General features: G+C 36.7%; 1 protein-coding gene across 2 annotated transcripts in view; it reads left to right on the top strand.

Annotated features, from left to right (window-relative positions):
• unc5da (unc-5 netrin receptor Da) overlaps nt 1-23,668 on the top strand; it is a 254,244-nt gene that overhangs the window by 160,105 nt on the left and 70,471 nt on the right. For both annotated transcript variants that reach the window (XM_083564027.1, XM_083564028.1), the window contains exon 2: nt 12,790-12,990. In XM_083564027.1, coding sequence (XP_083420153.1) covers nt 12,790-12,990 — 201 coding nt within the window. The remainder of the gene's footprint in view (nt 1-12,789; nt 12,991-23,668) is intronic.

Below are 23,668 nucleotides of genomic sequence, written 5' to 3'. Positions count from 1 at the left end.
TTGTATGCATTAAATACATAAAAAAACCCACTCCTAAATTCTGCAGGGAATATTTAGGTTGCTCTTTAGAAACCCCAAGGATGGAGTTTAGCAGAGTTAATGGCCCATTTTTTTCTCCTGGTATGTGTCATTATGGGAAATGGGTCATTTACTTTGGTATTTTCTTCCCGAGTGGATGTCATTGGCCGGATTATATGTCTATCATTCACGTTCTGCACCAATCCGTACGTCATGTAACCCCTTTGACTCCTATAAGACGCTTACTCGCTGTCGCTTTTTTTTTTTTTTTCGGAAAGTTAACGGCTTGCTTCATGCTGTGATGGATTCTGGGTAAAACCAGAGGTAAGAGTTGGAGCAAGCTTTTTATGAGTGACATTTTTTGCGGGTGTGCTGACAGCAAAGTAATGATATTAATAAATTTGCCTGAACAATCCACTTTGGGCTTTTTTTTTTCCTTTTTTTTTGAATATTAACTTCAATTTTATGGGAAACCAGCCTGTCTGGCCTGCCACATTCTTTTAAAATGAAAATGACAAAGTGACTGCATTTAGGGTACATTTTACCTGCCTGACTTCATCAACGTCTCCAGAGATGTACTTTTCTTTTCTTTTTTTTTTTGTCGTCATGTCCAGTTAATCGTATTAAGGATAGAAATGGATAGGAAAAGACTTGTCTCAGTGTCTTTATGAACCATCAGCGTACATGAGCTGGAGAGAGCAGGAAATGGAGAAAAGGACCTTGAAGGATAGAACCCCTCTCCAGCTTTATTAAAGGCTTTAATTGCAAGAGGTTTCCATTGTAATGAAAGATAAACCACCCAATTAATGGAGATCACAGGATATTAAACGAGAGCAACAAGATGAAGTTCTCAAACACTGCCTTAATAACTCTGTCACTGAACTGACAGATAAGCATACATCACTGTCCCTGATAGCATGACACAAAGATTCAGTTTCCATTGATTGAGAACACTGATGTAAAACTCAAAGGAAAATAACCAACTATGTGTACATGTACATATGCACATTTTCTAATTTAATGAATTAGAGCTATTTTTTTTAATTAAAGCTAAAAAATTTAGAACTGGTCTTAGTCTTAGAGATAATGACATAAAAATTAATGCACAGCATATACACTACATAGACAAAACTACTGGGATATCAGACTTTTCTAGCCATAATGTGATTCTTCTCCGTACTGTTACCACAAGGTTGGAGGCACACACTTGTATAGGATGCCTTTGGATGCAGAAGCATTTAATATTCCTTTCACTTGAGCTAGGAGGCCTGAACCTGTTCCAGCATCATAATGCTTCTGTGCACACCATGCAGATATGGTTTCCATGAGTTGAAGTGGAAGATCTTAAGCAACCTGCTTTAGAGCCCTGAACTCAGCTTAGCTTATATGTGAGTCTTACTGGTTCAACAAGAGGAGCAGGAGGTGGAGCCATGCTATGAATGTGGTACATTGGGTTAGTTTTATATTTGTGCATGTAACATAATCCTAATTTTGGACTATGTATCAGTTGATGACCTTACATAACATAGTATTTTTTGCATTTCTTTGTATTATTGTAGCATTGAAATCTACTTAAACATATGTAAAATATTATTTTGTTTTACATTTTTATTTGTTATTTGTTATTCTATCTGCAATTCCGCCTTTTTGACCATGAAAGTGTCACTCCATAAATCAGTTAACAAATTCATTTTCCAAATGTCAATTAATCATTTTTGTCAGTTTGCCAATTTTTGGGGCATTTTTGGAAATCTGTCTCTGACAATTCCTCAGTTTCAGTTACATCATTTAAAAATACAATTGGTCTTAAACAGAGATGCACAGGGGACGGGATGTTCTCAGTATATTGGAACAAATTTAATCAGTTCTATACAACAAAATATAGAACAATTTAACTGACAAAACCCTTTTAAAGCTGGGAAATTTAATACGATATAAAATGAAAGCAAATCACAGTGCACAAAATTACGAATTGAAAAGACTAATACAGGTAGTCCCTGACATAGGATGGAGATGTGTTCTGATGAAACCATCTTAACTCCAATATTTTCTAGGCTGCCCAGTAGTCAGGCTAGAAAGAATGATTAGTATGGGGTAGTATACTGTAATTTGTAAATAATTTAGCAAAGTACAGTACATAGTTTAGCAAAATAGCAATTTATAGTACCGTACTGAATAAACTGAAGTTTATATGTATATACACTACCTTGCCTGTGCAATTTTGCCACATCACTGTCATCATTAGAAGATAAAAAAAAAATAATTGTACTATAATATATGAAATAAGATGTCAACCATTAAAGTAAACATCTGGAGTTTGGTGTATTTTCAATTCCGTATACGGCTGTGATGAATCATCACAATAATCACTGCTAAGTACAGAAGAGTCAAACTTCAGCGTTTGTTTCTCCGGATAACATCCCAATTCTCAATACCAATTGATGCAATTTCAATATAAAGGACTCACTACATGCACCGCATACTGATGCAATCAGAAATCCTTGCCATTCTGTTTTTAGTCTTAACTGCCTTCAGCCAATAAAGGCACATTAGTAAAGAAGGGATCTTGTGTATTCGTCTAAATCCACATCCTTTACATTCCTGACCATGCTTGGACCATATACATAGTCAATTTTCCACTTTCAGTTCTGTTATTTTATTTCGGACCCTCTGAGAAATGCTAATGCAAGCAAAAACCAGGGAAAAGTTTCATTGTGCCGGAGAGGTTTTGTCAGTTTGACACTCGGATAACCCAATTCTGTTTTAGAGCAGATACAGAAGAAAAAAGAAAAAAAAAAAAAAAAAAAAAAAAAAAAGAGAGAAAGGGGCAAATTGTTGTTTTGCTGAAGAGTGCTGGATAGCACGCTGTCAGCAGAGAGGAAGAAAAGATGTTTGTGTGAAGACTGAGGATTGGCACTCAACATTTTACAGCAACACACAAAAAAAAAATACTCAGGGCCAAGAATGCTTGTGTTTTGTGATGATAGTCTGTGAAAGAAACTGAAAAAGATGTGGCTGTTTGCCTATTGCATGGATATAAAAATGGATATAAAAAAGTCTAAACACCTGTGTTAAAATAGCAGTTTTTTTGGTGATGTAAAAAAAAATAAAATAAACCAAGATAAATCTAAACGCTTTTTTTTTAACTAAGGTCACAATATTTCACAATCAAATCAACATTTTCTTTAAAACATCTATACACAAAGCCTGTTATTTTTAAAGTGAGGGTGGAAAACGAGCTGACATGATTTATCTTGGATTTGGTTCTTTAGTACACCAAACCCTGTATTTTTAACAGGAGGTGTGTGGACTTCTCTGCAAAAAAATGATCACAATCTAATTGCTTCAGTGTGTCATGTAATGAGTTTATAGGCAGATTCAAATACAGGAAAATGCAGCTTTAATAACAAATGCGGAAAAATCCAAATCAAAAACAAACAGGCGAGGTCAAAAGTGGAGACAAAAATAGGTCAGCTAGAAAGTAGCAATCAAAGTAATCAAAGGCTTGGTAAAAGTCAGTGAAAACGAATAACAGTGTGCACTTCGTGACATTTTTGTGAATAAGAGGCTCCCTAAATAGATTGTGGTGTGCATGTGTGTGCCTGTGGATGTGTGCGCATGTGGATGTGAGTGACTGATCACAGATCGCAAGCTAGAAAATGTGAGAAAGTCCTGGCGTTTTAAATCTGTGGCGGCCATGTTTGGAGGCTGCTGTGACTGCTGGGAATTGAAATAGATGTACTGTAGAGAAGATGTACTTCATTGCACTAGGTAAATATTATCGCAGTAAAAGTGCTCCCTTTAAATGTTCACTTGAGTGAAAGTGTGTTAAAAATTATTCAAAGTACTATGATTTGTTAGGACTATTTTGTCATAAGACTGTTGCTTAATTAACAGTCTTATGTGAAAAGACTAATGCTTTTAGCACACTAATCTATTAATATAATGAAATTAATGAGTCAAACACTGATATCTGTTTAAATGATCATGAGCCCAAAACCTTCTTTTCAACTGTTAAAAAAAATAATAAATAACGCAAATAGGGCCACGGGTGTTGTGTCGATTTGGAGTCAGAAGTTTCTTGCATCATTTATTCCTCTCAAAAATGTTCTGCTTGCTGTTGACCTGATGCTGAACTGAATGTTGGTGATGTGTAGATCCCACCAAGCGCCAATCAAAACAAGTTCAAAAGAGAGCGTGCTGCGTGCTGGAGCAGATTTTATCCACTCATTAAATGAAAGGGAACGACTGAATTTGCAAAATGTAGTTTTATGTAGTAATATAATAATAATCCTTTTATATTATTTTAATATGTAGTACATATTTGACTTCGAAATGTAATTAAGTTTAAGTAAAAGTCACCCTAAATGGAAAAATGTCAGTAAAGTACAGAAACAAAAAAAGCTACTTAGGTACAGTAAGAAATTATATTTACTTTGTTACTGTCCAGCACTGTCGTCTACTAAAATAAATAGTACCGTATTTTCCGGACTATAAAGCGCACCCATATATAAGCCGCACCCACTGAATTTTACAAATATTTTTATTTTTAACATAAATAAGCCACACCTGTTTATAAGCCACTACACTAATGTTCTTTACACAGGCTTTAACGAAAGACACGTTACACACAGTGTAACAGGTGAAATATGTTGCGCTTCCTTTAGGAGCATAGCGGTATTTTGGGAATAGCATGCCAGAAGCGAGCTCTCCCTTTACCCTGACTCAACGCGTTACAACGGCTTGTATCTTAACAGTAGCCGACCAAGAAAGTCATTGTTCACTGTCTTCCTCCTTCCATTCACAACTATTTCTTTCGGCATCGTCGTGCGCTTAAAAATCACCCGATGGAAGTTTTTTCTCCCGAAGCCGTGCAGCTCAGAACACGGGTGAGGTGCGTTTTTTCCGTTCGGAAATTTCATTGGTCTAATGTTATGGGGTTTAGTTTTTTGGCTTGAAGTTTGTAAAGCCGGGAAAAACGCGGGGTTTAAAACGTGGGAAAAAAGTAGAGGCTTATAGTCCGAAAAATACGGTACATATGTTAATTTATGCAGTTATCCAGTCAGCTATTCATCATAAGTAGCACAGTGCTTTAAAATCATACAGATAAAGGTCATGCACTTAAGTTAATGTTTAGACCATACATCATGAAGAAAACATTATCTTTGTGACTAACTGTAGAAGGGTTACTGTTCAACAGGTTTGAGTATTTCAGAAACTGTTGATCTTCTGGGAATTTTACCAACAATAGTCTATAAAACTTTATTATTCAGAAAAAAAAAGACCATAAGTGAGTGACAGTACTGTGGGTGGAAACACTATGAATAAAGTGACACACAGTAGGATATAGTAACTCAATTATTCTTTTCAACCATGGTGAGCAGAAAATCAACTGGTGTATCACAAGATGGGTGGGCTAAAATGGCTGAAGAGCACATCGGGTTTCAAAACAGTGATCTGTTATCAGTGTCTAAGGCTATAGTGTGCACAGACTTGCCCAAACTGGACACTGGGTGAGACTGTACCCATGATTGCTTCAGATTTTAGTTCTTGGCTGCAAGCATTGGAGCCTCCTGTTCACTGCTGTAGCCCATCCACCTGTTAATTTTCACTCACCAGCCAGTCAGCTCTCCTCTGACACACAACAGTTACCAAGGGTGAAATCTTGCACATGCTTTATCTGAGACACTGAGAATGCAAAAGCTCCCAGACGCTCATGATTGGCTGGTGTCGCTGTGATTGACATCTGAGAGAGTTTGCTACACTTGGCACTGAGAGAGCATGGCCAATTTTCCTGCTCATGAATGCATGTGGCATTGTCAGGGCTCAAACTCCCGATTAATGAGTAGCTTTGTGGTTTGGCATCAACAGTATTTACTTCCAAAACAACCCACTTTAAGCCATACCGCACCCAGGTTCTCATGCACAAGGTGGTTATAGATTAGCACCAGTTCCATACAGCTGATAATCAGAGATTGTATCAAGTGATTCAGACAGAGTGACAATATATTAAATAAAAATTGTTGACTTCAAAAAACTGGTTGCAACTGCAAACATTTCCAAAACACAAGAAATCAATAACAAAACATAAATTCAATATTTTTTTCATGACCATCTCCATCTCTGGATAGAAACCTGACTGAACACTATGCTGACTTTAATCAATCTACATGGAAAACAATGAAATAACCTGGCTTGAAAGACAATTGGCAAAAAAAAAATAGGACTTGATCTTCTCTATTCTATCATCTATTTTCCTTAAACCTCAAAACTGAGCACAGAAGTCATGGAGTCATGTTTATATGATGGTTTTTATGCTTGTCTGAGCTTTTTAAAGCTCTTGAGCAGAGCAGCCATCAATATTTAAACACAGAACCAGAGACACTCAGAGATCTGGGTTTGAAATCACTTATGGTTATGAACACATGCGCGTATAAAATCACACACACACACACACACACACACACACACACACACACACACACACACACACACACACACACACACACACACACACACACACACTTCTAAAAGCTTCTAAAATATTTCTTTAGTGGTTTTTTTTCTTAATTAGTGTAAAAAACTAAAATAGTCAAAAGGCTTTTAATGTACAAAATAAATTCTGCATTTAAAACTTATAATTATGCATTAATTAAAAATCTAATCAGTGAACAACTGGTCATTCTTTTTTGCACACTAAATTAAAACACACTTCTCATATATGGTAGAATCGAATCCTGCTAAATCTGTTATGATTTGATTGCTGTTTAATAGTTTAATAATTGAATAGTGGGAACCATTGGAAATTAAGGCTTACTGGGCTTACAATTTAAAAATTAAGTGAAAATACACTATACTGACAAATTATTGGCACAACTGAATTTTGAAGGAAAAATACTTAAAGTATTTCACAGGGGAAAACAGCAAGGCAAACAACAAACTAACAAACAAAGACTTACACCAGGCAACTCAAGAAAAGCCAGGAGACTCAGGAAACGTACCACCTTACTTCAACAGCATAACTTCAACAAGCAGCTAACTCAGACAAAAGGGGAACCATAATGCACTTGGGGCTAACAGGACTCAGGTGGTTACAATACGAGTTAATTAGGGCCGTGGGCACAAATTGGCAACATTTGATGGTGGGAAAAATTGGTAAAAAAACAGGTAAGAAAAAACATAAACCTAGCTGGAACACCAAAGTCCTGACTGTAATTGGATATTCAAAAGGCACACCAAACTATTTTTACATCTAGTGCATGTTGAATATGGCCAAAATGCTCTTGTTTTTTTTTTTTTTTTATAAATATTAACCAAACATAAAAATAAATTATATGTTTCAGGCTAATTCAGCAAGTATTTGCTTATTTATGACTTAAGTCAAATGTATTCTACATTTTTTGTCTTTTGCTTTTTATTTAAATTCTCTTCATATGCACTATGTAGTTATTTGTCAATCTGTTATCACAAAGCTGAAGCCACACAGTTGTAAATGGTGTCTTTGGATGCAGTAGCATAAAATTTTCTCTAGGAACTAGGAGACCCAAACCTGTTCCAGCATGACAATTCCCCTGTGCATAAAACTCCATGAGGATATGCTTTGCATGGTTTGGAGTGAAATATCTCTTGCTTTAGATCTCTGAACTTAACCCTATTGAACACTTTTGGGATGAATTGGAACACTGACTGCACCCCAGGCCTTCTCATCTCACCTACATCAGTACCTGGTATTACTAACACCTTTGTGTTCGAATGAGCACAAATCTTCTCTCTCTATAGCTTTCTCGTGGTCTACAAGGGACATGTCTTAGTGTGATATTGCATTGGTTGATAAAGACTTAATGAGAAAGCAGTGTTTAAATAATACCAGTAAATTACGCTATACTTAAATGGAGCTCGCTTTCTTCTTTCATGTACAGAAAAGTACCAGTAATCTCCTTTTATACCACATATACACACATTTTCTCTTACTCCCCACTGTTAATATATGCCTCCTTTTGATCTCCTAATGGAGTGTTTTGAACAAATTTTGTGAAGTATTGAAGTGTGGTGCATCACAATACAAGGTTTAGAAGCTGGAGGATCTCCCGCTGAGCACTGCGCGCACACACACACACACACACGCACACACACACTTATGACTGTGGGTCTGCTCCTTCATGATAACATTAGGTTATTAATGTTAGCTTGAATGAATGTATGTTTTTATTTTTTACCATTTGCATGTGTTATTCATGTGTGTGATGTGTAGATTTATGAGGGGGACATAATGTCTTACACAAGTGTTTGCAGGAAAGTTGTTTGTTCTCTTTAACTTATTTGGTCCCCAGTTTAAGCCTGAACTCATGTTACAATACCTACACAGAGTTTCCACAGTTCTCATGTCTGTGTGCTTTTTCTCATTTCCACCTCCCATAAGCATGCAGTAGGCGGACTGGCTACTCAAAATTACACCGTGTAAACGAATGTGGTAGTGAGTGTGATAACATGCCAAAATGCCAGCATCTTTTCCAATCTGTCTATTTACGAGGTAATCGTATGTATGTGTATACTGTGTAGAGTATGTGTGGGCGGAGCAGACAGATGAATTCGAGTTAGAAGTCCATTTCTCAGCATCTCTGGCAGTGGCATCTTGTTTATCTCAATGTGTGTGTCTGTATGTATGTGTGTGTGTGTGTGTGTGTGTGTGTGTGTGTGTGTGTGTGTGTGTGTGTTGTGTGTATTGTTATCATCTTCGGGCCGGACTGATGATCATATATCATTGCCACAGCAACCAGCGCCGCTGTGACAGGACAGGAGATTGAGCCTTTGCTGTGCGCAATTTTTGATTTTTTACCACACACACACACACACCCACACACCCACACACACAAAAAATCTATCTTTTGGTTCTCTAGTACTTTGTGAGATTCAATCCAAAACACAGAGACACACACACACACACACACACACACACACACACACACACACGCACACAAAATCTATAGTTCGGTTCTCTAGTACTTTGTAAGATTTAATCTAAAACACACACACACACACAAAATCTATCGTTTGATTCTCGATACTTTGTTACTGTAGTTTCAATCTTAAATGCATGCACACACACACACACACACACACTTATACACACACACACACACACACACACACACACACACATGAAATATCAAAACAACATGCATTATTGTCCCCTATCTTACAAGAAAAAAAAACCCAATAATGTGACAAGTCTTTGGAAGAACAATCAAAATACAGTATATGGCCATAAGTATGTAATCTATCAGACCATTATATCCATATATGGATGTTCTACAACTCTTGCTAAAGTTTATAGCACACTTTAATCTAGGATATCTTTGCAGTAGTACAGTTTTCTTCACTGGAAAAAAGAGAACAAATATTCCCCATATGACAATGTACCTGTTCACAAAACAAGCTAGGTTTACCAAGGTTGGATTGTAAGAACCAAAGTGTCCTTCTCATCCCCACCGAACGCATTTAATATGAACTAGAATGGCGATTGAAAGCCAGATGATATGGTTTGCATGGAAAAATAAATTTTAACACCACAAGTACCCCAGGCTTCCTCACCCTGGTTTTAATACCTGAGAGTACCTGCATCTTTGACATCTTTCCAGAAGGCTAGAGGTTATTATAACTTTAAATAGAGATAAAGTGTGGAATCACATAAATCTCATGGTTAGGTGCTCTCAAACTTTTGACCATACCACATACAGTGAATTTTAATGTGGCAACTATAAGATAATACTAAGATATGTTTAAGTATTGCATAATATTGCACAAGATTGCTGAGGACTATTTGTACAGGTATAATGCCCATTTATAATAATATATTATAATAATCTAACAAAATATATCATAAAACAAATACTTTTTTTATAATATTATACAGCATACCTGATATATAGGTGCCTACATACCTTGTGCTATATAATGTATACTGACACTGAAAGCATAATTGCGTTTTAACTGAAAGCATGTCATTAAACTGTGTTTTTTTATATCTACAGTCTGTTTTGAATGCTGTTTTTATATCGTATTACATATTCCTTTCGAATTTTCACCGTACATATTTGTCATACTGATTATGCAGGGATTTTTTTCCCCGGTTCTCTTATTAGACATGTTTTTTTTCTTCCCTCCTGCCTTTCTATCGTACCTGTCCACCTGCTACTGATCTGCCTGCTACTCCTGTTAGTCTTGCTTCGGGCGTTAACATGAGTAGACATTTACATTTAGTTTCTCCTTTTAGAGAAACATAAGCTGATACATTTTCAATGCTTTTAAGCTCTTACCTGGGAGCGAACCAAAGAAATATGATTGCGATGCTACAGTACAGTGCAGGTTAGAAAAGAAGCTCTGGAGCTTTGGGAAGGAGGAACACAGGGTTCCAGGAGTAAATTTCTTTTTATTTTTTTTTTATAGTAACACATTTTAAAGTGTATTTAGTTGCTTTGCACTGGATGATCATTTATTCTGTTATTGTATTAGGGGTCTTTATAGTGAGATTACATTGAGCACTGATGTGCCCCGTGTTTCTGTTGCTTAAATTCACTATTAAGCCTAATTCCTTCATCATAAAAGAAGATAATGACCCAGAGCACAGTGCCAAAGCTGCCAAAACGGACATCTTCTGGTGGATAAAGGGAAAAGTTCTAAAAAAAAAAAAAACCCCACAGCTCTTAGATCAGACATTAAGCCAGTTGAGCAGAATTTATTTCACTTCAATTCATTTTTAGTTGTATAGCACCTTTAACAATGGACAATGTCTCAGAGCAGCTTTACACAGATAAAACGGTAATAAAGTCTAGTTTTTTTTTCCTGAAAAGAAGACTATAGGGAGAAACCCTTGAAAACAGAGAACAACTAAAAGAAGTTGGGGTAAGAGCCTGAGTAAGCTAACAAAGAAAGTTTGGAGATGTTAGAATCATAGGCTTCATGCAGCCAAATATTGTTATATTCACTTTTGATTTATGATACTTTTGCTCACCCAAACATTGGGTGGTCTGGCATTGACTGCACTATAGACTAAGTTTTTAAACACTGCCAGATAAACGGATAAAAATAAATAAATAAATAAAGCTGAAATTCTGATTTATTATTTTATATTTATCTAGCAAATACAAAACAACTGGCTTTGCTGCTTCATTACTTTTGGTGTCTTTAAATCTATTTACCGTATTTTTCTGACTATAAGCCGCTACTTTTTTCCCACGTTTTGAACCCCGCGGCTTGAACAAAGAAGCGGCTAATTTATGGATTTTTTTGGGGTTTTTCCCGGTTTCACAAACTTCAAGCCAAAAAACTGAACCCCATAATGTTAAACCAATGAAATTTCCGAACGGAAATGAAAAAACGCACCTCATCTGTGTTCTGACCTGCACGGCATCAGGAGAAAAAACTTCTATAGGGTGATTTTTAAACGCACGACGATGCCAAAAGATAAACTCCCCAGAGAAATAGTTGTGAATGGAAGGAGGAAGACAGTGAACAATGATTTTCTTGGTCGACTACTGTTAAGATACAAGCCATTGTAACGCGTTGAGTCAGGGTAAAGGGAGAGCTCGCTTCTGGCATGCTATTCCCAAAATACCGCTATGCTCCTAAAGGAAGCGCAACATATTTCACCTGTTACACCGTGTGTAACGTGTCTTTCGTTAAAGCCTGTGTAAAGTACATTAGTGTAGACTTGCGGCTTATAGACAGGTGCGGCTTATTTATGTTCAAAATAAAAATATTTTTAAAATTCAGTGGGTGCGGCTTATATATGGGTGCGCTTTATAGTCCGGAAAATACAGTAATTTGTTTGTAAAAATGAGAGCTAAAAAGATCAGTAAAAGTGTTTCTGAATTAATACAGACAGTAGGGTAAGGGCACTTTGTCTTCCACTTTACTAATCAAGCAGCAGTGAGCATTATAGCAGCTACCTAGGCAATGTAATAGTAATGTTGTGTCTGTGGTATGTTGTTCAAATGTTTATCTCCTCTGCAAAATGAATATTTAAAGTTATTAATTTTGATGTCAGAAATCAACAAAAGAAAACCATTTGGGTAATTTTCTCACGTCTAGAGTGAACACTAAAAAAATCATCTTGAGAAAGTGCTGATAAGGTCCTCCTCCCAAGAATGTATGCTGATGGGCCATTATCATAGGAAATGTGTAACAAGGATGATTAGAGTAACTTATTTACATAATTTTTTTTTTTACCCATTTGAAATGCAGCAAGTGTCTTGTAGTATATGCAAAATTCAGGGTTAGCCTTGATCTGTGGACAAATAAAATGGCTGACAAAGCAACGGGATTAGAAAAAATGGGAGCATGATTCAAATATGAAGCCATTCCTTATTCAAAATAATAATTTGACTGATGAGATTGCTGAGGAAAAATGTTCACGGTGCTCTGTAGGTTTAACAGGTTGCAGAGCTAGTTAAGAGAAGCTGTCCATGCTTCTGATATTCTGCCTCTAATCTCATTGAATGTCCCCAAATCTCAGTGTCTATAAGACTAATCGGAAGTGAGGGCAAACAGAAGCCAATTAAAATTATGCAAATCTGCATCATGGCTGACTGCGGACGACTTGCTTCACTTTTTAACTCCGGATTCAGCATTTCCGACAGCGTGCATGCTGCTCAGTGAGAATTTAACACCATCTATTCTGCTCACAGACCTGTCATGATGCCGTTTATATCGTTCAAATACTAACACAAAGGGTACACCCCTAACATGTGGTGTTAATTGCTGTCATTCCAGGAAATCGAGCTGGGCTTTCAACCGCATCCGGGACCCTGCCTCGCTTTCTTCAGGAGCCGGATGATGCTTACATCGTCAAAAGCAACCCGATTAAGCTCCAGTGCCGAGCAAGGCCTGCGCTGCAGATCTTCTTCAAGTGCAATGGAGAGTGGGTTCACCAGAACCAACACACATCACTGGAACACATAGATCTAGAAACAGGTAAAGACACACATTACACAATAGATAGATATTCATACTGTATTCAGTAAAGATTTGCATAGAAATATCTGAATTATGAGAATTTTTTGTATATAATATATATGCATATATTTGTATATTTGTTTATACTGTGTATACACACAAATGTATACACTATATAGACAAATACTAGCCATATGTGGATATTCCCTAAACTGTCACCACAAAGTTTTCATTCAATTTTACCTTCACTTGAACTTGGAGACCCAAACCTTTTTCAGCATACAGTTCCTTGATACACAAACTGAGCTCCATTCAAATCTCCACAAGCATACTCCAAAATCTAGAGGCACGTCTTCCAAGAAAAGTGAAGATTTTTTATAACAGCAAATGGGAACTAAACATGGAATGAGATTTTCAAAAGGCACATATCAATCTCAGTTCAATTGGTTTTTTATGTATTTATAATAACTGTATATACTGTATATTCTGACAAACTATATATTTAATATAGTTGAATCACCATTCAAAATTAATGAACTGCTTGTAAACAGTTATAACCATTGTAACATACAGTTTTAGCTTTAGAAACTGTATGTGAAAATGTGCCTCCTTGTTAGCATTAAAATTATATACCGTAATTTCCGGACTGTTAAGCACACCCATATATAAGCCGCACCCACTGAATTTAACAAAGATTTTTATTTTGAACATAAATAAGCCGCACCTGTCTATAAGCCTACACTGTCTACACTGAAACTAATGAACTTTACACAGGCTTTAACAAAAGACAGTGTCTGTTACACGTTGTAACAGGTGAAATATGTTGTGGCTCCTTTAAGAGCAGAGCGGCATTTTGGGAATAGCCTGCCTCCGAATTTGCTATGTCTTGCACACATGCTATTACTGCATGTGTGCAAGACCGAGGAATATGTCCTTATTATTTTCTGATGCTCATTTCTAAGTTTCTTTGACAAACCAGTAATGTTGTTGCAAAGAAAAATAAAAAAGCACGAGTTTTGGAAACCTGTCTGTGCTTATATGATTTCTGTTGCAACTGGAGTTAGCGAGATCTCCCTTGTACACCCTGATACAACACGTAACAACGGCTTATATCTTAACTGTAGCCTACCAAGAAAGTCATTGTTCACTGTCTTTCTCCTTCCTTTCACAACTATTTCTCTCGGGAGTTTTTCTTTTGGCATCGTCGTGCGTTAAAAAAAAACAAAGTTTTTTTTCCCTGATGTCGTGCAGCTCAGAACACAGGTGAGGTGCGTTTTTTCGTTTCCGTTCGGAAATTTAATTGGTCTAATGTTATAGGGCTCAGTTTTTTGGCTTAAAGTTTGTGAAAAATTCATAAATAAGCCGCTTTGTTGTTTAAGCCGCGGGGTTCAAAACGTGGTAAAAAAGTACCGGCTTATAGTCCGAAAAATACGGTAATTAGTTGTGAATTATGCTTGCATATTTATAATAAATATTCTGCAATATACTGTACTAATGGTTGATCATTATAGTGACACAGAAGGTGGTAAAAAAACACAAATATAAGTAGAGGAAGAGAATGAATTGCTCTTTTTGTTTCATGTTTACAAAGCACAATGAGATGTAGCTGTCATGTGAAACCATTTAATAAATTGAGCATTTTTGTGCATTGACTGCATTAAAGTTAGAATTTAAGGCAAATTTTAATTAGTCAATCTAACAATTGTCTGCAATTGTTAGAATTTAAAACCATTTGTATGCATTTGTAATCCTTCTGATTAAGTGTTTGTACCAGACATTGACAGCTGATACCCAAAACCATTTATTTTTTAATCAGTCAGCTTGAAAATGTTTGTAACAGCCAATCACAGGCTTTGCCATGCAGCTCGCAGAAAGTTTCGCAATGCTTTATAGGCCAGACGTAGCAAACAAGGCCTCTGCCTTTAAATCATATTGCTCACAGAAGATAGCTGTACACTATCTCCGATTGAGGCCCTTTTGTCAATGACAAGTGTACTAGGAATGTACTTTATTTTATGGCATGACAATTAATTTATTAATTAAATTAGTCACCTCCCATGTTCAATTCAATTCCAGATTCATACCACCCAGCCAAAACATCGATTTGATTTAGTATTTAAGTGACATACTTCTAAATAATAGCAACTACGTATAATGTATTACTCTTCGGATAACTATGAGTTTGCTCTTGAATAATATCACTTGTATAAAATTGCGTGTTACTTTTTGATAGCTACGAGTTGGAAGGCCATGAAAGCAACAGTGATGCAATCGTGAGAAATGTTCTTTTTGCCTTCAGTGTGCCAGACACCAATTGTTTTTTTTTTTTTCAATTCACAAACCCTGAAACAGCCTGCGGCTTTTCGTTTTCACACACTGCCTCCTTTTTTTCCCCCCTTTTATGAAGTTTATTTTATTTATTTCTTTACACTCACACTGTTTTGAATGAAAGAAACAGGTGGACAAAGCTGGCGTTTGATGCTATTCAGCAACTGAGAATAGTATAAAGAGTGGACTGTGGTTTGTGATGATAGACGATGATAGCCTGTCCATGAATGATGGTCATTTATATTCAAAAAAGCAACATCGCACAGTTACTTGAAATGGCAACTTGAAAAGTTTTGATCCCACCATGTGGTCCCATTATAAGTGTTTTTTCCTTTCAGCAGAGGAAATAAATGCTACATTTAAGCCAGTTAATTCTTGTTATCCAAGAATATTTTTTTTCAAACAGACAAATCCGCTGTCAAACATCATCTAATCAAAAAAAATAAATAAATAAAAATTTGAATTACAAATGAAAACATTTATCTTAGTCACACAATTTTAAAAATATCATGCAACATATTATGACAAAAAAGATCTGGTGGCCTTAATATGGAAAGGACTTATGGTAATGTCACTTATATATACCTTTGAGCATTATGTGGTAAAAATCAAGGTAATTAGAGACTATTTGGTTGTCGATATAACTTTAATTTGGCATTATGGAGAATTGTGTAAAAGGTGTTTGGAAAAGTGTAGTCATTTTTTTTAATACTGTTACTTGACACCAACTTTTTCCCCTTTTCACTCTACTTGCAGTGAAATGCATGATATTTTGGAGCTCTCTGTCACACTCTTTAAACTGTGTGTGTGTGTGTGTGTGTGTGTGTGTGTGTGTGTGTGTGTGTGTGTGTGTGTGTGTGTGTGTGTGTGTGTGTGCGTTTGTAAGGTAAGCTAATCGACTGCAAATCTCCAACGTGCCATTGATTTATTCGGAGGTCCCATAGTGCAGGACAGATATACACCGATAGCATCTCCCCAACAGACAGGGCAATAAATCAAACTCAGATAGCGGGACTGCTGTTGTCCTTGGGCTGCATGCACACACTGTGCTTGATGATTTGTTCGGCTGTGCTGTCATTATTTTTCAATTCTGACAATCTGATAATAGTGCTCAACATTATAGTGATGTATAGCAGCCTGTCCTGTAGCACTCATTGCCTAAACAGGATCTGATAACATATGCAGAATATAAATGTGTACATTTTAATTTGGGGATTAATTTTGGAGTTTGTAGGACTTTTCTCGATAATGAAACAGAAAAACAAGAGCAGTTATTGAAAAATGTCCTGCCATTTGTCTAAGAAGTAAAAAAAAAAGTAATTATACTAAAGATATAATTTTATATATATATATATATATATTAGTCAGATGCACCTTGTATATACTATACATAAATATATATTCTTTAAGTTAAATAATAGAAAAACTAAAGGGTAAAATTGCATTATTGCAGTGCATATGTAAGCAGAGTTAAGCAAGGTATTTTATTATACATATATTATAAATATTTGTATATAACTTATACATGCCACAAATACTCTAATATAAATTATACATATGTTTTAAAAAGGTTTCTAAGTAATACACTGAAACAGTATCCAATATTTAAATATTTAAACTCTTTTTAGACTTACAGACTCAAATACTGACTTAGTGAAGGACAGAGAAACAAATCTCTGCCATGATTTAAATAATTGAATACATCAGGAGCATATTAGTTTAGGCACAAGTCAGTATAAACTGATTAATATAAAAACAAATTATGAATATATATAATTATACGGTATTTTTTCAAATGGCTTTATCCATTGATCTGCAATTTTTATTATTTTCACCATGAAAATCATTTCCAAACTATGTAAAAGAATGCATAGAATTATGTAGCAAATGAAAATGTGTTAAATAACTCGGAATCTTTGTTTTGCAATTCTTCAAAATCACCATCTTTTGTTTTGATGAAAACTTTGCAAGCTCTCTCAGTCAGGCTCATTAAGTAGTCACCTGGAATAGTTTTCCAACAATCATTTGGAAATCATGCTCCGCTCCCAGAGATGTTGAGTGCTTGTTGGCTGCTTTTCCTTCACTCTCTGGTCCAATAAATCCCAAACCATCTCAAATGGATTTAGATCAAGTGATTGTGGTCTGATGCAGTGCTCCATCTCTCTCTCCTTCTTGAACAGATAGTTCTTACATAACATAGATGTGTGTTGTAGGATCAATGTCTTGTTGGAAAACAAATTATTTTCCCACGATGCATGTCCCTGCAAAATGCTGAGGTAGACTTGCTGGTTAAGTGTGTTCTCAACTTTAACTAAATCGCCAACACTGTCACCAGCAAAACACACCCACACCATCACACCTTCTTCTCCATGCTTCACAGTGGGAACCACACATTTAGGAACCGTCCCTTCGCCCTCTAACATCTAACAAAGACTCTGTGTTTAGAACTAAAAGCTCTAATTATGATTTATCAGACCATAGGACAATTTTCCACTGATCTAACGTTCATTTCTCACGCAGTCTCCTCTGAACAGTGTTTAAATATGTCTGACACTTGAACTCTAAAAAGCATTTATGTAAATTGGTGTTCTTTTTCTCCTGGGATGGTCCTCATGAGAGCCTGTTTCATCATAATGTTTGGTGGTTTTGAAGACTGCACTTTGGGATACATTTAAATTTACTGGAATTTCACCATGATGGACAATTGGCACACCTGTGAATTGATACCCATGCTAGGTGACTACATCATGAATCTGATGAGCAAATGTCATTAGTTGCAATGAGTATCAAAATGGAGCTACTTTGGACAATCTAAAATATATTCTTCATTCTTCTGCATTCATATTATTCTTGTATTATTTTGAATTCGGTTCTTATAAAATTGGGAGATAAAATAGAAGCGAAAAAATTAAAAGAATACAATGTTTTATATAAAACATAAATTGTTCAGATTCCCCGTATAATATTTTGGTATGGAAGATAATTAACAAAAAAAAATATATATTTTTTTATATAAATAAATAACACTTTTTATTAATTTACATCATTTATCAGTATGAATTATTGTTATTATATTTTAATAGACCTGGCATAATTGTAATCTTTATTATAATAGTAATACTTGAATTATATTTGCATTGTGGATTATATTATGTATTACAAATTAAATTAAAATAAAATAATTTATAATATAAACATAAAATATCATTCAAATGATAATTACAGTCTACCTAAAAAATTAAACATACTTTTTACATTTGAAATTCACTTTAACTTGTGCACTTAACAAAATTAATGGATTTAATATTATTTTTGTATGATAATCTTTATATTATTATTACCAAGTACCAATAATTACTGTGAATACACATGCACTAAAGTATCAGGATTATATTTAATGTCGACTGAGCTTTAGGACTTCTCATGAAAGTTTGCTTCTCATGAAAGTTTGCTTCTCATGAAATTTTGATTTAATAGTTGTAAATACATAAAGAATGTCTGCTTTGCTTAGCATTGTTGACTAACTGTTATGTTTGAATGGATTGGTTAGCATACTAAGTGTTCTGTTTAGCATTGCTGACTACATAAAACAATAAATCATGGCTAAGATGAATAAACAGCATAGCCGTGTTTTCTTTTAAAGCTTGATAGCAAAGGGAAATAGTTCAACTAATGAGCACAATTAAATAACAGATACTTAAACTGACTGTACATCTATGACATGTTACAACAATTTAAAGGCCAAGAAAGGATCAAATTATAACAATTTGGTTTAGCATTCATAACTGGGCTTATACAATATAATACCATATACTATATTGTATGAGAGAAACAATGCTAATATGTTGATAGAGTTCAATCCAATACAATGTCAACTAGGTTGAACCATACTGTATCAATGCTTTATTGGTTATATAAAACATAAAAGTAGTCACTCCTTGCTTTTCAATTCCCTGCTTTTTTTTTTAGTTCTAGGTAAGACAATGTTTGCGGAAAAAAAGAGCAAAAACTAAAGGCACCATTTCTGGAAACAAAAGTGATGTGAAGACTTTGAGAAATTAAGGATTTATATCATAAAAGATGTATAAAAGCTTTTCTGGCAGGTGAGCTGAAGACAAGAAGGCATTGTCTGGGTTCATGAAATGGCCAGGTATTTATATTTCATTTCAAATCCATTATAGTCTTTGCAAAACTGTGTCATTGTGTAAATATCTGTCCAGATTTTGTTCAGATTTTGGGAATGCATTGACAAACAATCAAGTTTTGAAAGTTCCAGAAAAGGCAAATACACTCATATGAACTGGTTGATATGTCAAATGATATGACTCATAAGTAAATGTTTAGTTGGAGAAAAAGAAAGGTCATGAAGAACATTTAATTATTTTGCTGTGCTAGGGGGAGAACAAGCATCAATCAAGCTGGCACAGAGGAAGTGAATGTGTGTGTGTGTGTGTGTGTGTGGGGGGGGGGTATCTTGATGGGAATCAAATGTTCTCACAAGGACAGGAATATCTAACAGTTACAAATTTTCTCTTTAGGGACATCTGGCTATTCCCTCAAGGAATCTTTGTTACACCAAATCTGTACAGAAAATGTTTCATTTAGGTTACCAAGGGTTATTAATATGGTATTGATTATAGCTGTTATGTCAGTGTGTGTGTGTGTGTGTGTGTGTGTGTGTGTGTGTGTGTGTGTGTGTGTATGCATGTGTGTGCATGTGTGTCTGTGGAGGAGTTTTTGAACTTTTGAATCCCCTTGCTAGCAAGAAAGACACCGAGTGGACAAGAGATTTAAAGGGTTAGTGGAAAAAAGGAAGCTTTACAGTGAGATTTAAAGTGGATGAGGAAGGATTGAGGGATGAAAGAAGACAGATAGGACTTGAGAAGGGAACATGTTGGGTAGCAGCTGAGTAGACAGAGAGGAAAGAAAAAGAGAAAGAGAGAGCGAGAGAGATAGAGAGAGAGAGAGAGAGAGAGAGAGAGAGAGAGAGAGAGAGAGAGAGAGAGAGAGAGAGACTACTAAGAGTCTAAGGGACTAACATTTCCCTAAAGTACTATACTAGGTCTGTGTGCTTGTATGTGTAATTTCTAATCCGCCTGATGAATCAAGCTTGGTAAATCCCTTTAAGTAAAGCTGCACATCCCCAAATAACACACACACATACTGTAGACACACACACACAAAGCCACACAAACATATAAATTGGGATCCAAAGCATCCACAATCCTTTTATCAATGGAAATCTCTGTAGCTCTGTATTTGTAATAGCCAGCCAGCCAGCCAGCCGGATAGACGGACAGACGGACGGACGGACAGACAGACAGACAGACAGACAGACAGACAGACAGACAGACAGACAGACAGACAGACAGACAGACAGACAGACAGACAGACAGACAGACAGACAGACAGACAGATAGATAGATAGATAGATAGATAGATAGATAGATGTGTTATGAGATCAAATATATTTAGGTGCCTTGTACCAGTTCTTGACATTTAACATTATCAACATTTAATTTAACAGTGTGACCATTTACAGAACGTCTCTTGGTTATTTATGGTAACACTTTGGGAACGCCTCTGCCTGATCATGCTCTGAACCACGTGTGTAATCAGTGCAACGTAAAAGTGCGACGTCACCTGCGGGGTCACATCATGACCAGAAAGCTATAAAGCACATGCCGTTGAAATGTTGCCAGATTCGAAAGTGAAGGAATCATTTGCAGGAATGTAGGAAGTGAGGCACCAAAATGCAGCCTTTCATTCTGTCGGGGAAACAGGGTTGCCTACATAACCTAGAGACGTTTCCCTTCGGGAACTCTAGCTGCGTCAACAACCCTTTGGAAAGGAATGTACAAAACCGCCAGACTGACCAGTCCCTGCCTAGTGTGGATTGGCACAGATAGATCGAAGGACAGAGGGGCCAGGGGTACCATTAATGTCAAGGCTATAGGACCTGACAAAGTCCAAAACGAGCAGGGAGATCAGAGGACTCATAAGAGAAGTGGAAAGCATTCAAAGTCCACCTGCTGAGGGTCTGCTAGCATCCGCTAAATGCCACAAATGCTTATCTGCAGGGAGACCTTTCTTATACGGACCATATCAGACAAACACCTGGACCGACTTTCTCCACACGGCAGTTCTGTGGACATATGTGTCCAGTGCTCACACCTGGAACACTGGTTAAGCTTCTCCTGGTCAGGGGGCCTGATAAGGAGAAGGATAAAATGCCTAGAGCACGACTGGACATGGGACATCTGATGGCACCTTGGGGACATACCATGGTCTGGGGTAGAGCAAGGCACTTGCCATGCCTGGAGTGAACTCCGGACAGGAGGGGCTCACGGAAAGGGCATGAAGGTCCCCAGCTCTATTTAGAGATGAGATGGCCAATAGAAAAACAGGTATAGAAATAAGAAGAAATAAATCTGTTTCGTGGGGGGAGTGGTGGCTCCAGCGTTTAAGGCGCTGGGTTGCCGATCGGAAGGTTTGGGGTTCAAGCCCCAGTATCGCCAAGCTGCCACTCTTGGGCCCTTGAGCAAGGCCCTTAACCCTTTATGCTCCGGGGGTCCCTTACGAGGGAAATATCAAGGTCCGTGACGTCGGAGTGACATGGGGCCGCCTTCCCGTGGGCTCACCACCTGCAGGAGGGACCGTAAGGGACGGTGCTGTGAGGATTGGGCAGCAGTCGAAGGCGGGGGCCTGCTTAGACTGCTGCCCCCGCGACCCGAATTACGGATTAGCGGGAGAAAATGAATAAATGAACGAATAAATCTGTTTCTTAAATCAATTAGATTTCAAATTTGCCTCACAGGGCCAGCTAGCTGGCCTAGAAAACATCAGCATTTCTCTGTCCTATGATTGATTGGTCAGAGGGAAACTGTTACAGCCAAGTTCTATTAGCGAAACATGTCTGTATCATGTTGTACACGTTAATACATCTGGGTTAAACCTTTTTTATGCCTATGGAGGAAGATACATTTATTTGAACTTAGACATACTTAAAAAATAAATTTTCAAGACAAGCTAGACATCGTGAGGAGAGGTCGGCCAACCCTGAAGCTAGCTAGCTTGTCTCAGCACAGGAAAGGGTTTGTTTACCACTTCCAGACCAGTGAATATAAGCGGTACCACTGGCTTTCAGCTTCTGAAGAGCGGTGCAAAATATGAGTCTGCATGTCTGGTGGTTAGGTTGTATTTTATTTAAATTTTTAATGTTTTTGTCATGTTATTAGACAAATATTGATTCTGAACTGCTCCAGATGATGTAGGTGCTACAGTTGCGGTTGTAGTGTAGAGATTTGGAGCTTGCTTTAGTAAAAATAGTATTCACCCTCCATATGTGAAATGCCTCTCTCTCTGTAATGCCACGCATTGTTATATTGCGTTTTTGTATTGTATTGATGGTTTGATAGTGGTGGTATTAAGAGGTGGATTAAGCCGGGTAAGTCCCCACTGAAGGTCCAGGTACCAAATGCATGGCCCACCACTGATTTTGAGTGGCCAGCAAAAAGACTGACCTTATCCTCACTGAGCATATTTGGTATAAACTGGAAGTCTAAGTTCACACTAAGCCACCTCATCAAACATCAGTGCCCAGCAGATTGCTCATGTGGCTGAATGAGCACAAATCCCCGCAGCCACTCTCCCAAATCTAGTGGAAAGCATTCTTAGAGAATTTTGAAGTCAGTATTACAACAAAGGGACATAAAATATTGGCATATGGTGTATTTTCATCAAAAGATGTAAACTAAATCAGACAGCAAAGATGGCTGCGTGTGCAGGTAAAGCAAAGATAAAGTAGGTTTACACAGCAAGAGTAGATTTAGAAACCAGTGGGCACACAAAAAACCTAAACCTTTAAACAATCAAGAACATCAAATGCTGTGTGTCAGGAGACAACTCTACAATGAACTATACTTTACACTGATTGTATGTTTGTGCACCCTTTATATATATATATATATATATATATATATATATATATATATATATAGTGTTTGCGTGTGATTGTGTCCAGCCTGTCCAGTAATTGAGTTGGATTCCTTAGGGGCCCTGTTTGTAGGCTGTAAAGTGTCTTGGGAGTTCTCGCTGGACTAAACTAAAAATAAATCCAAATAACAATGTCCAACAAAAAAAGTATTTATTTTATTAATGAATCTTTAATCATATCTTATATATATATATATATATATATATATATATATATATATATATATATATATATATATATATAATTTATTAAAATTAGTTAAACAAAATTAGTTGGGGTTCCCTGGTGGTCTAGTGGTTAGGATGCGGCGCTCTCACCGCTGTGGCCCGGGTTCGATCCCGGTCAGGGAACCAACCCCAGCCATTAAGGTTG

This window comes from Silurus aristotelis, assembly GCF_946808225.1.
Source record: "Silurus aristotelis genome assembly, chromosome: 16".
NCBI classification, from domain to species: Eukaryota; Metazoa; Chordata; class Actinopteri; order Siluriformes; family Siluridae; genus Silurus; species Silurus aristotelis.
Note: the sequence above shows the minus strand (reverse complement) of the source record. Positions and strands in the feature narration are given on the sequence as shown.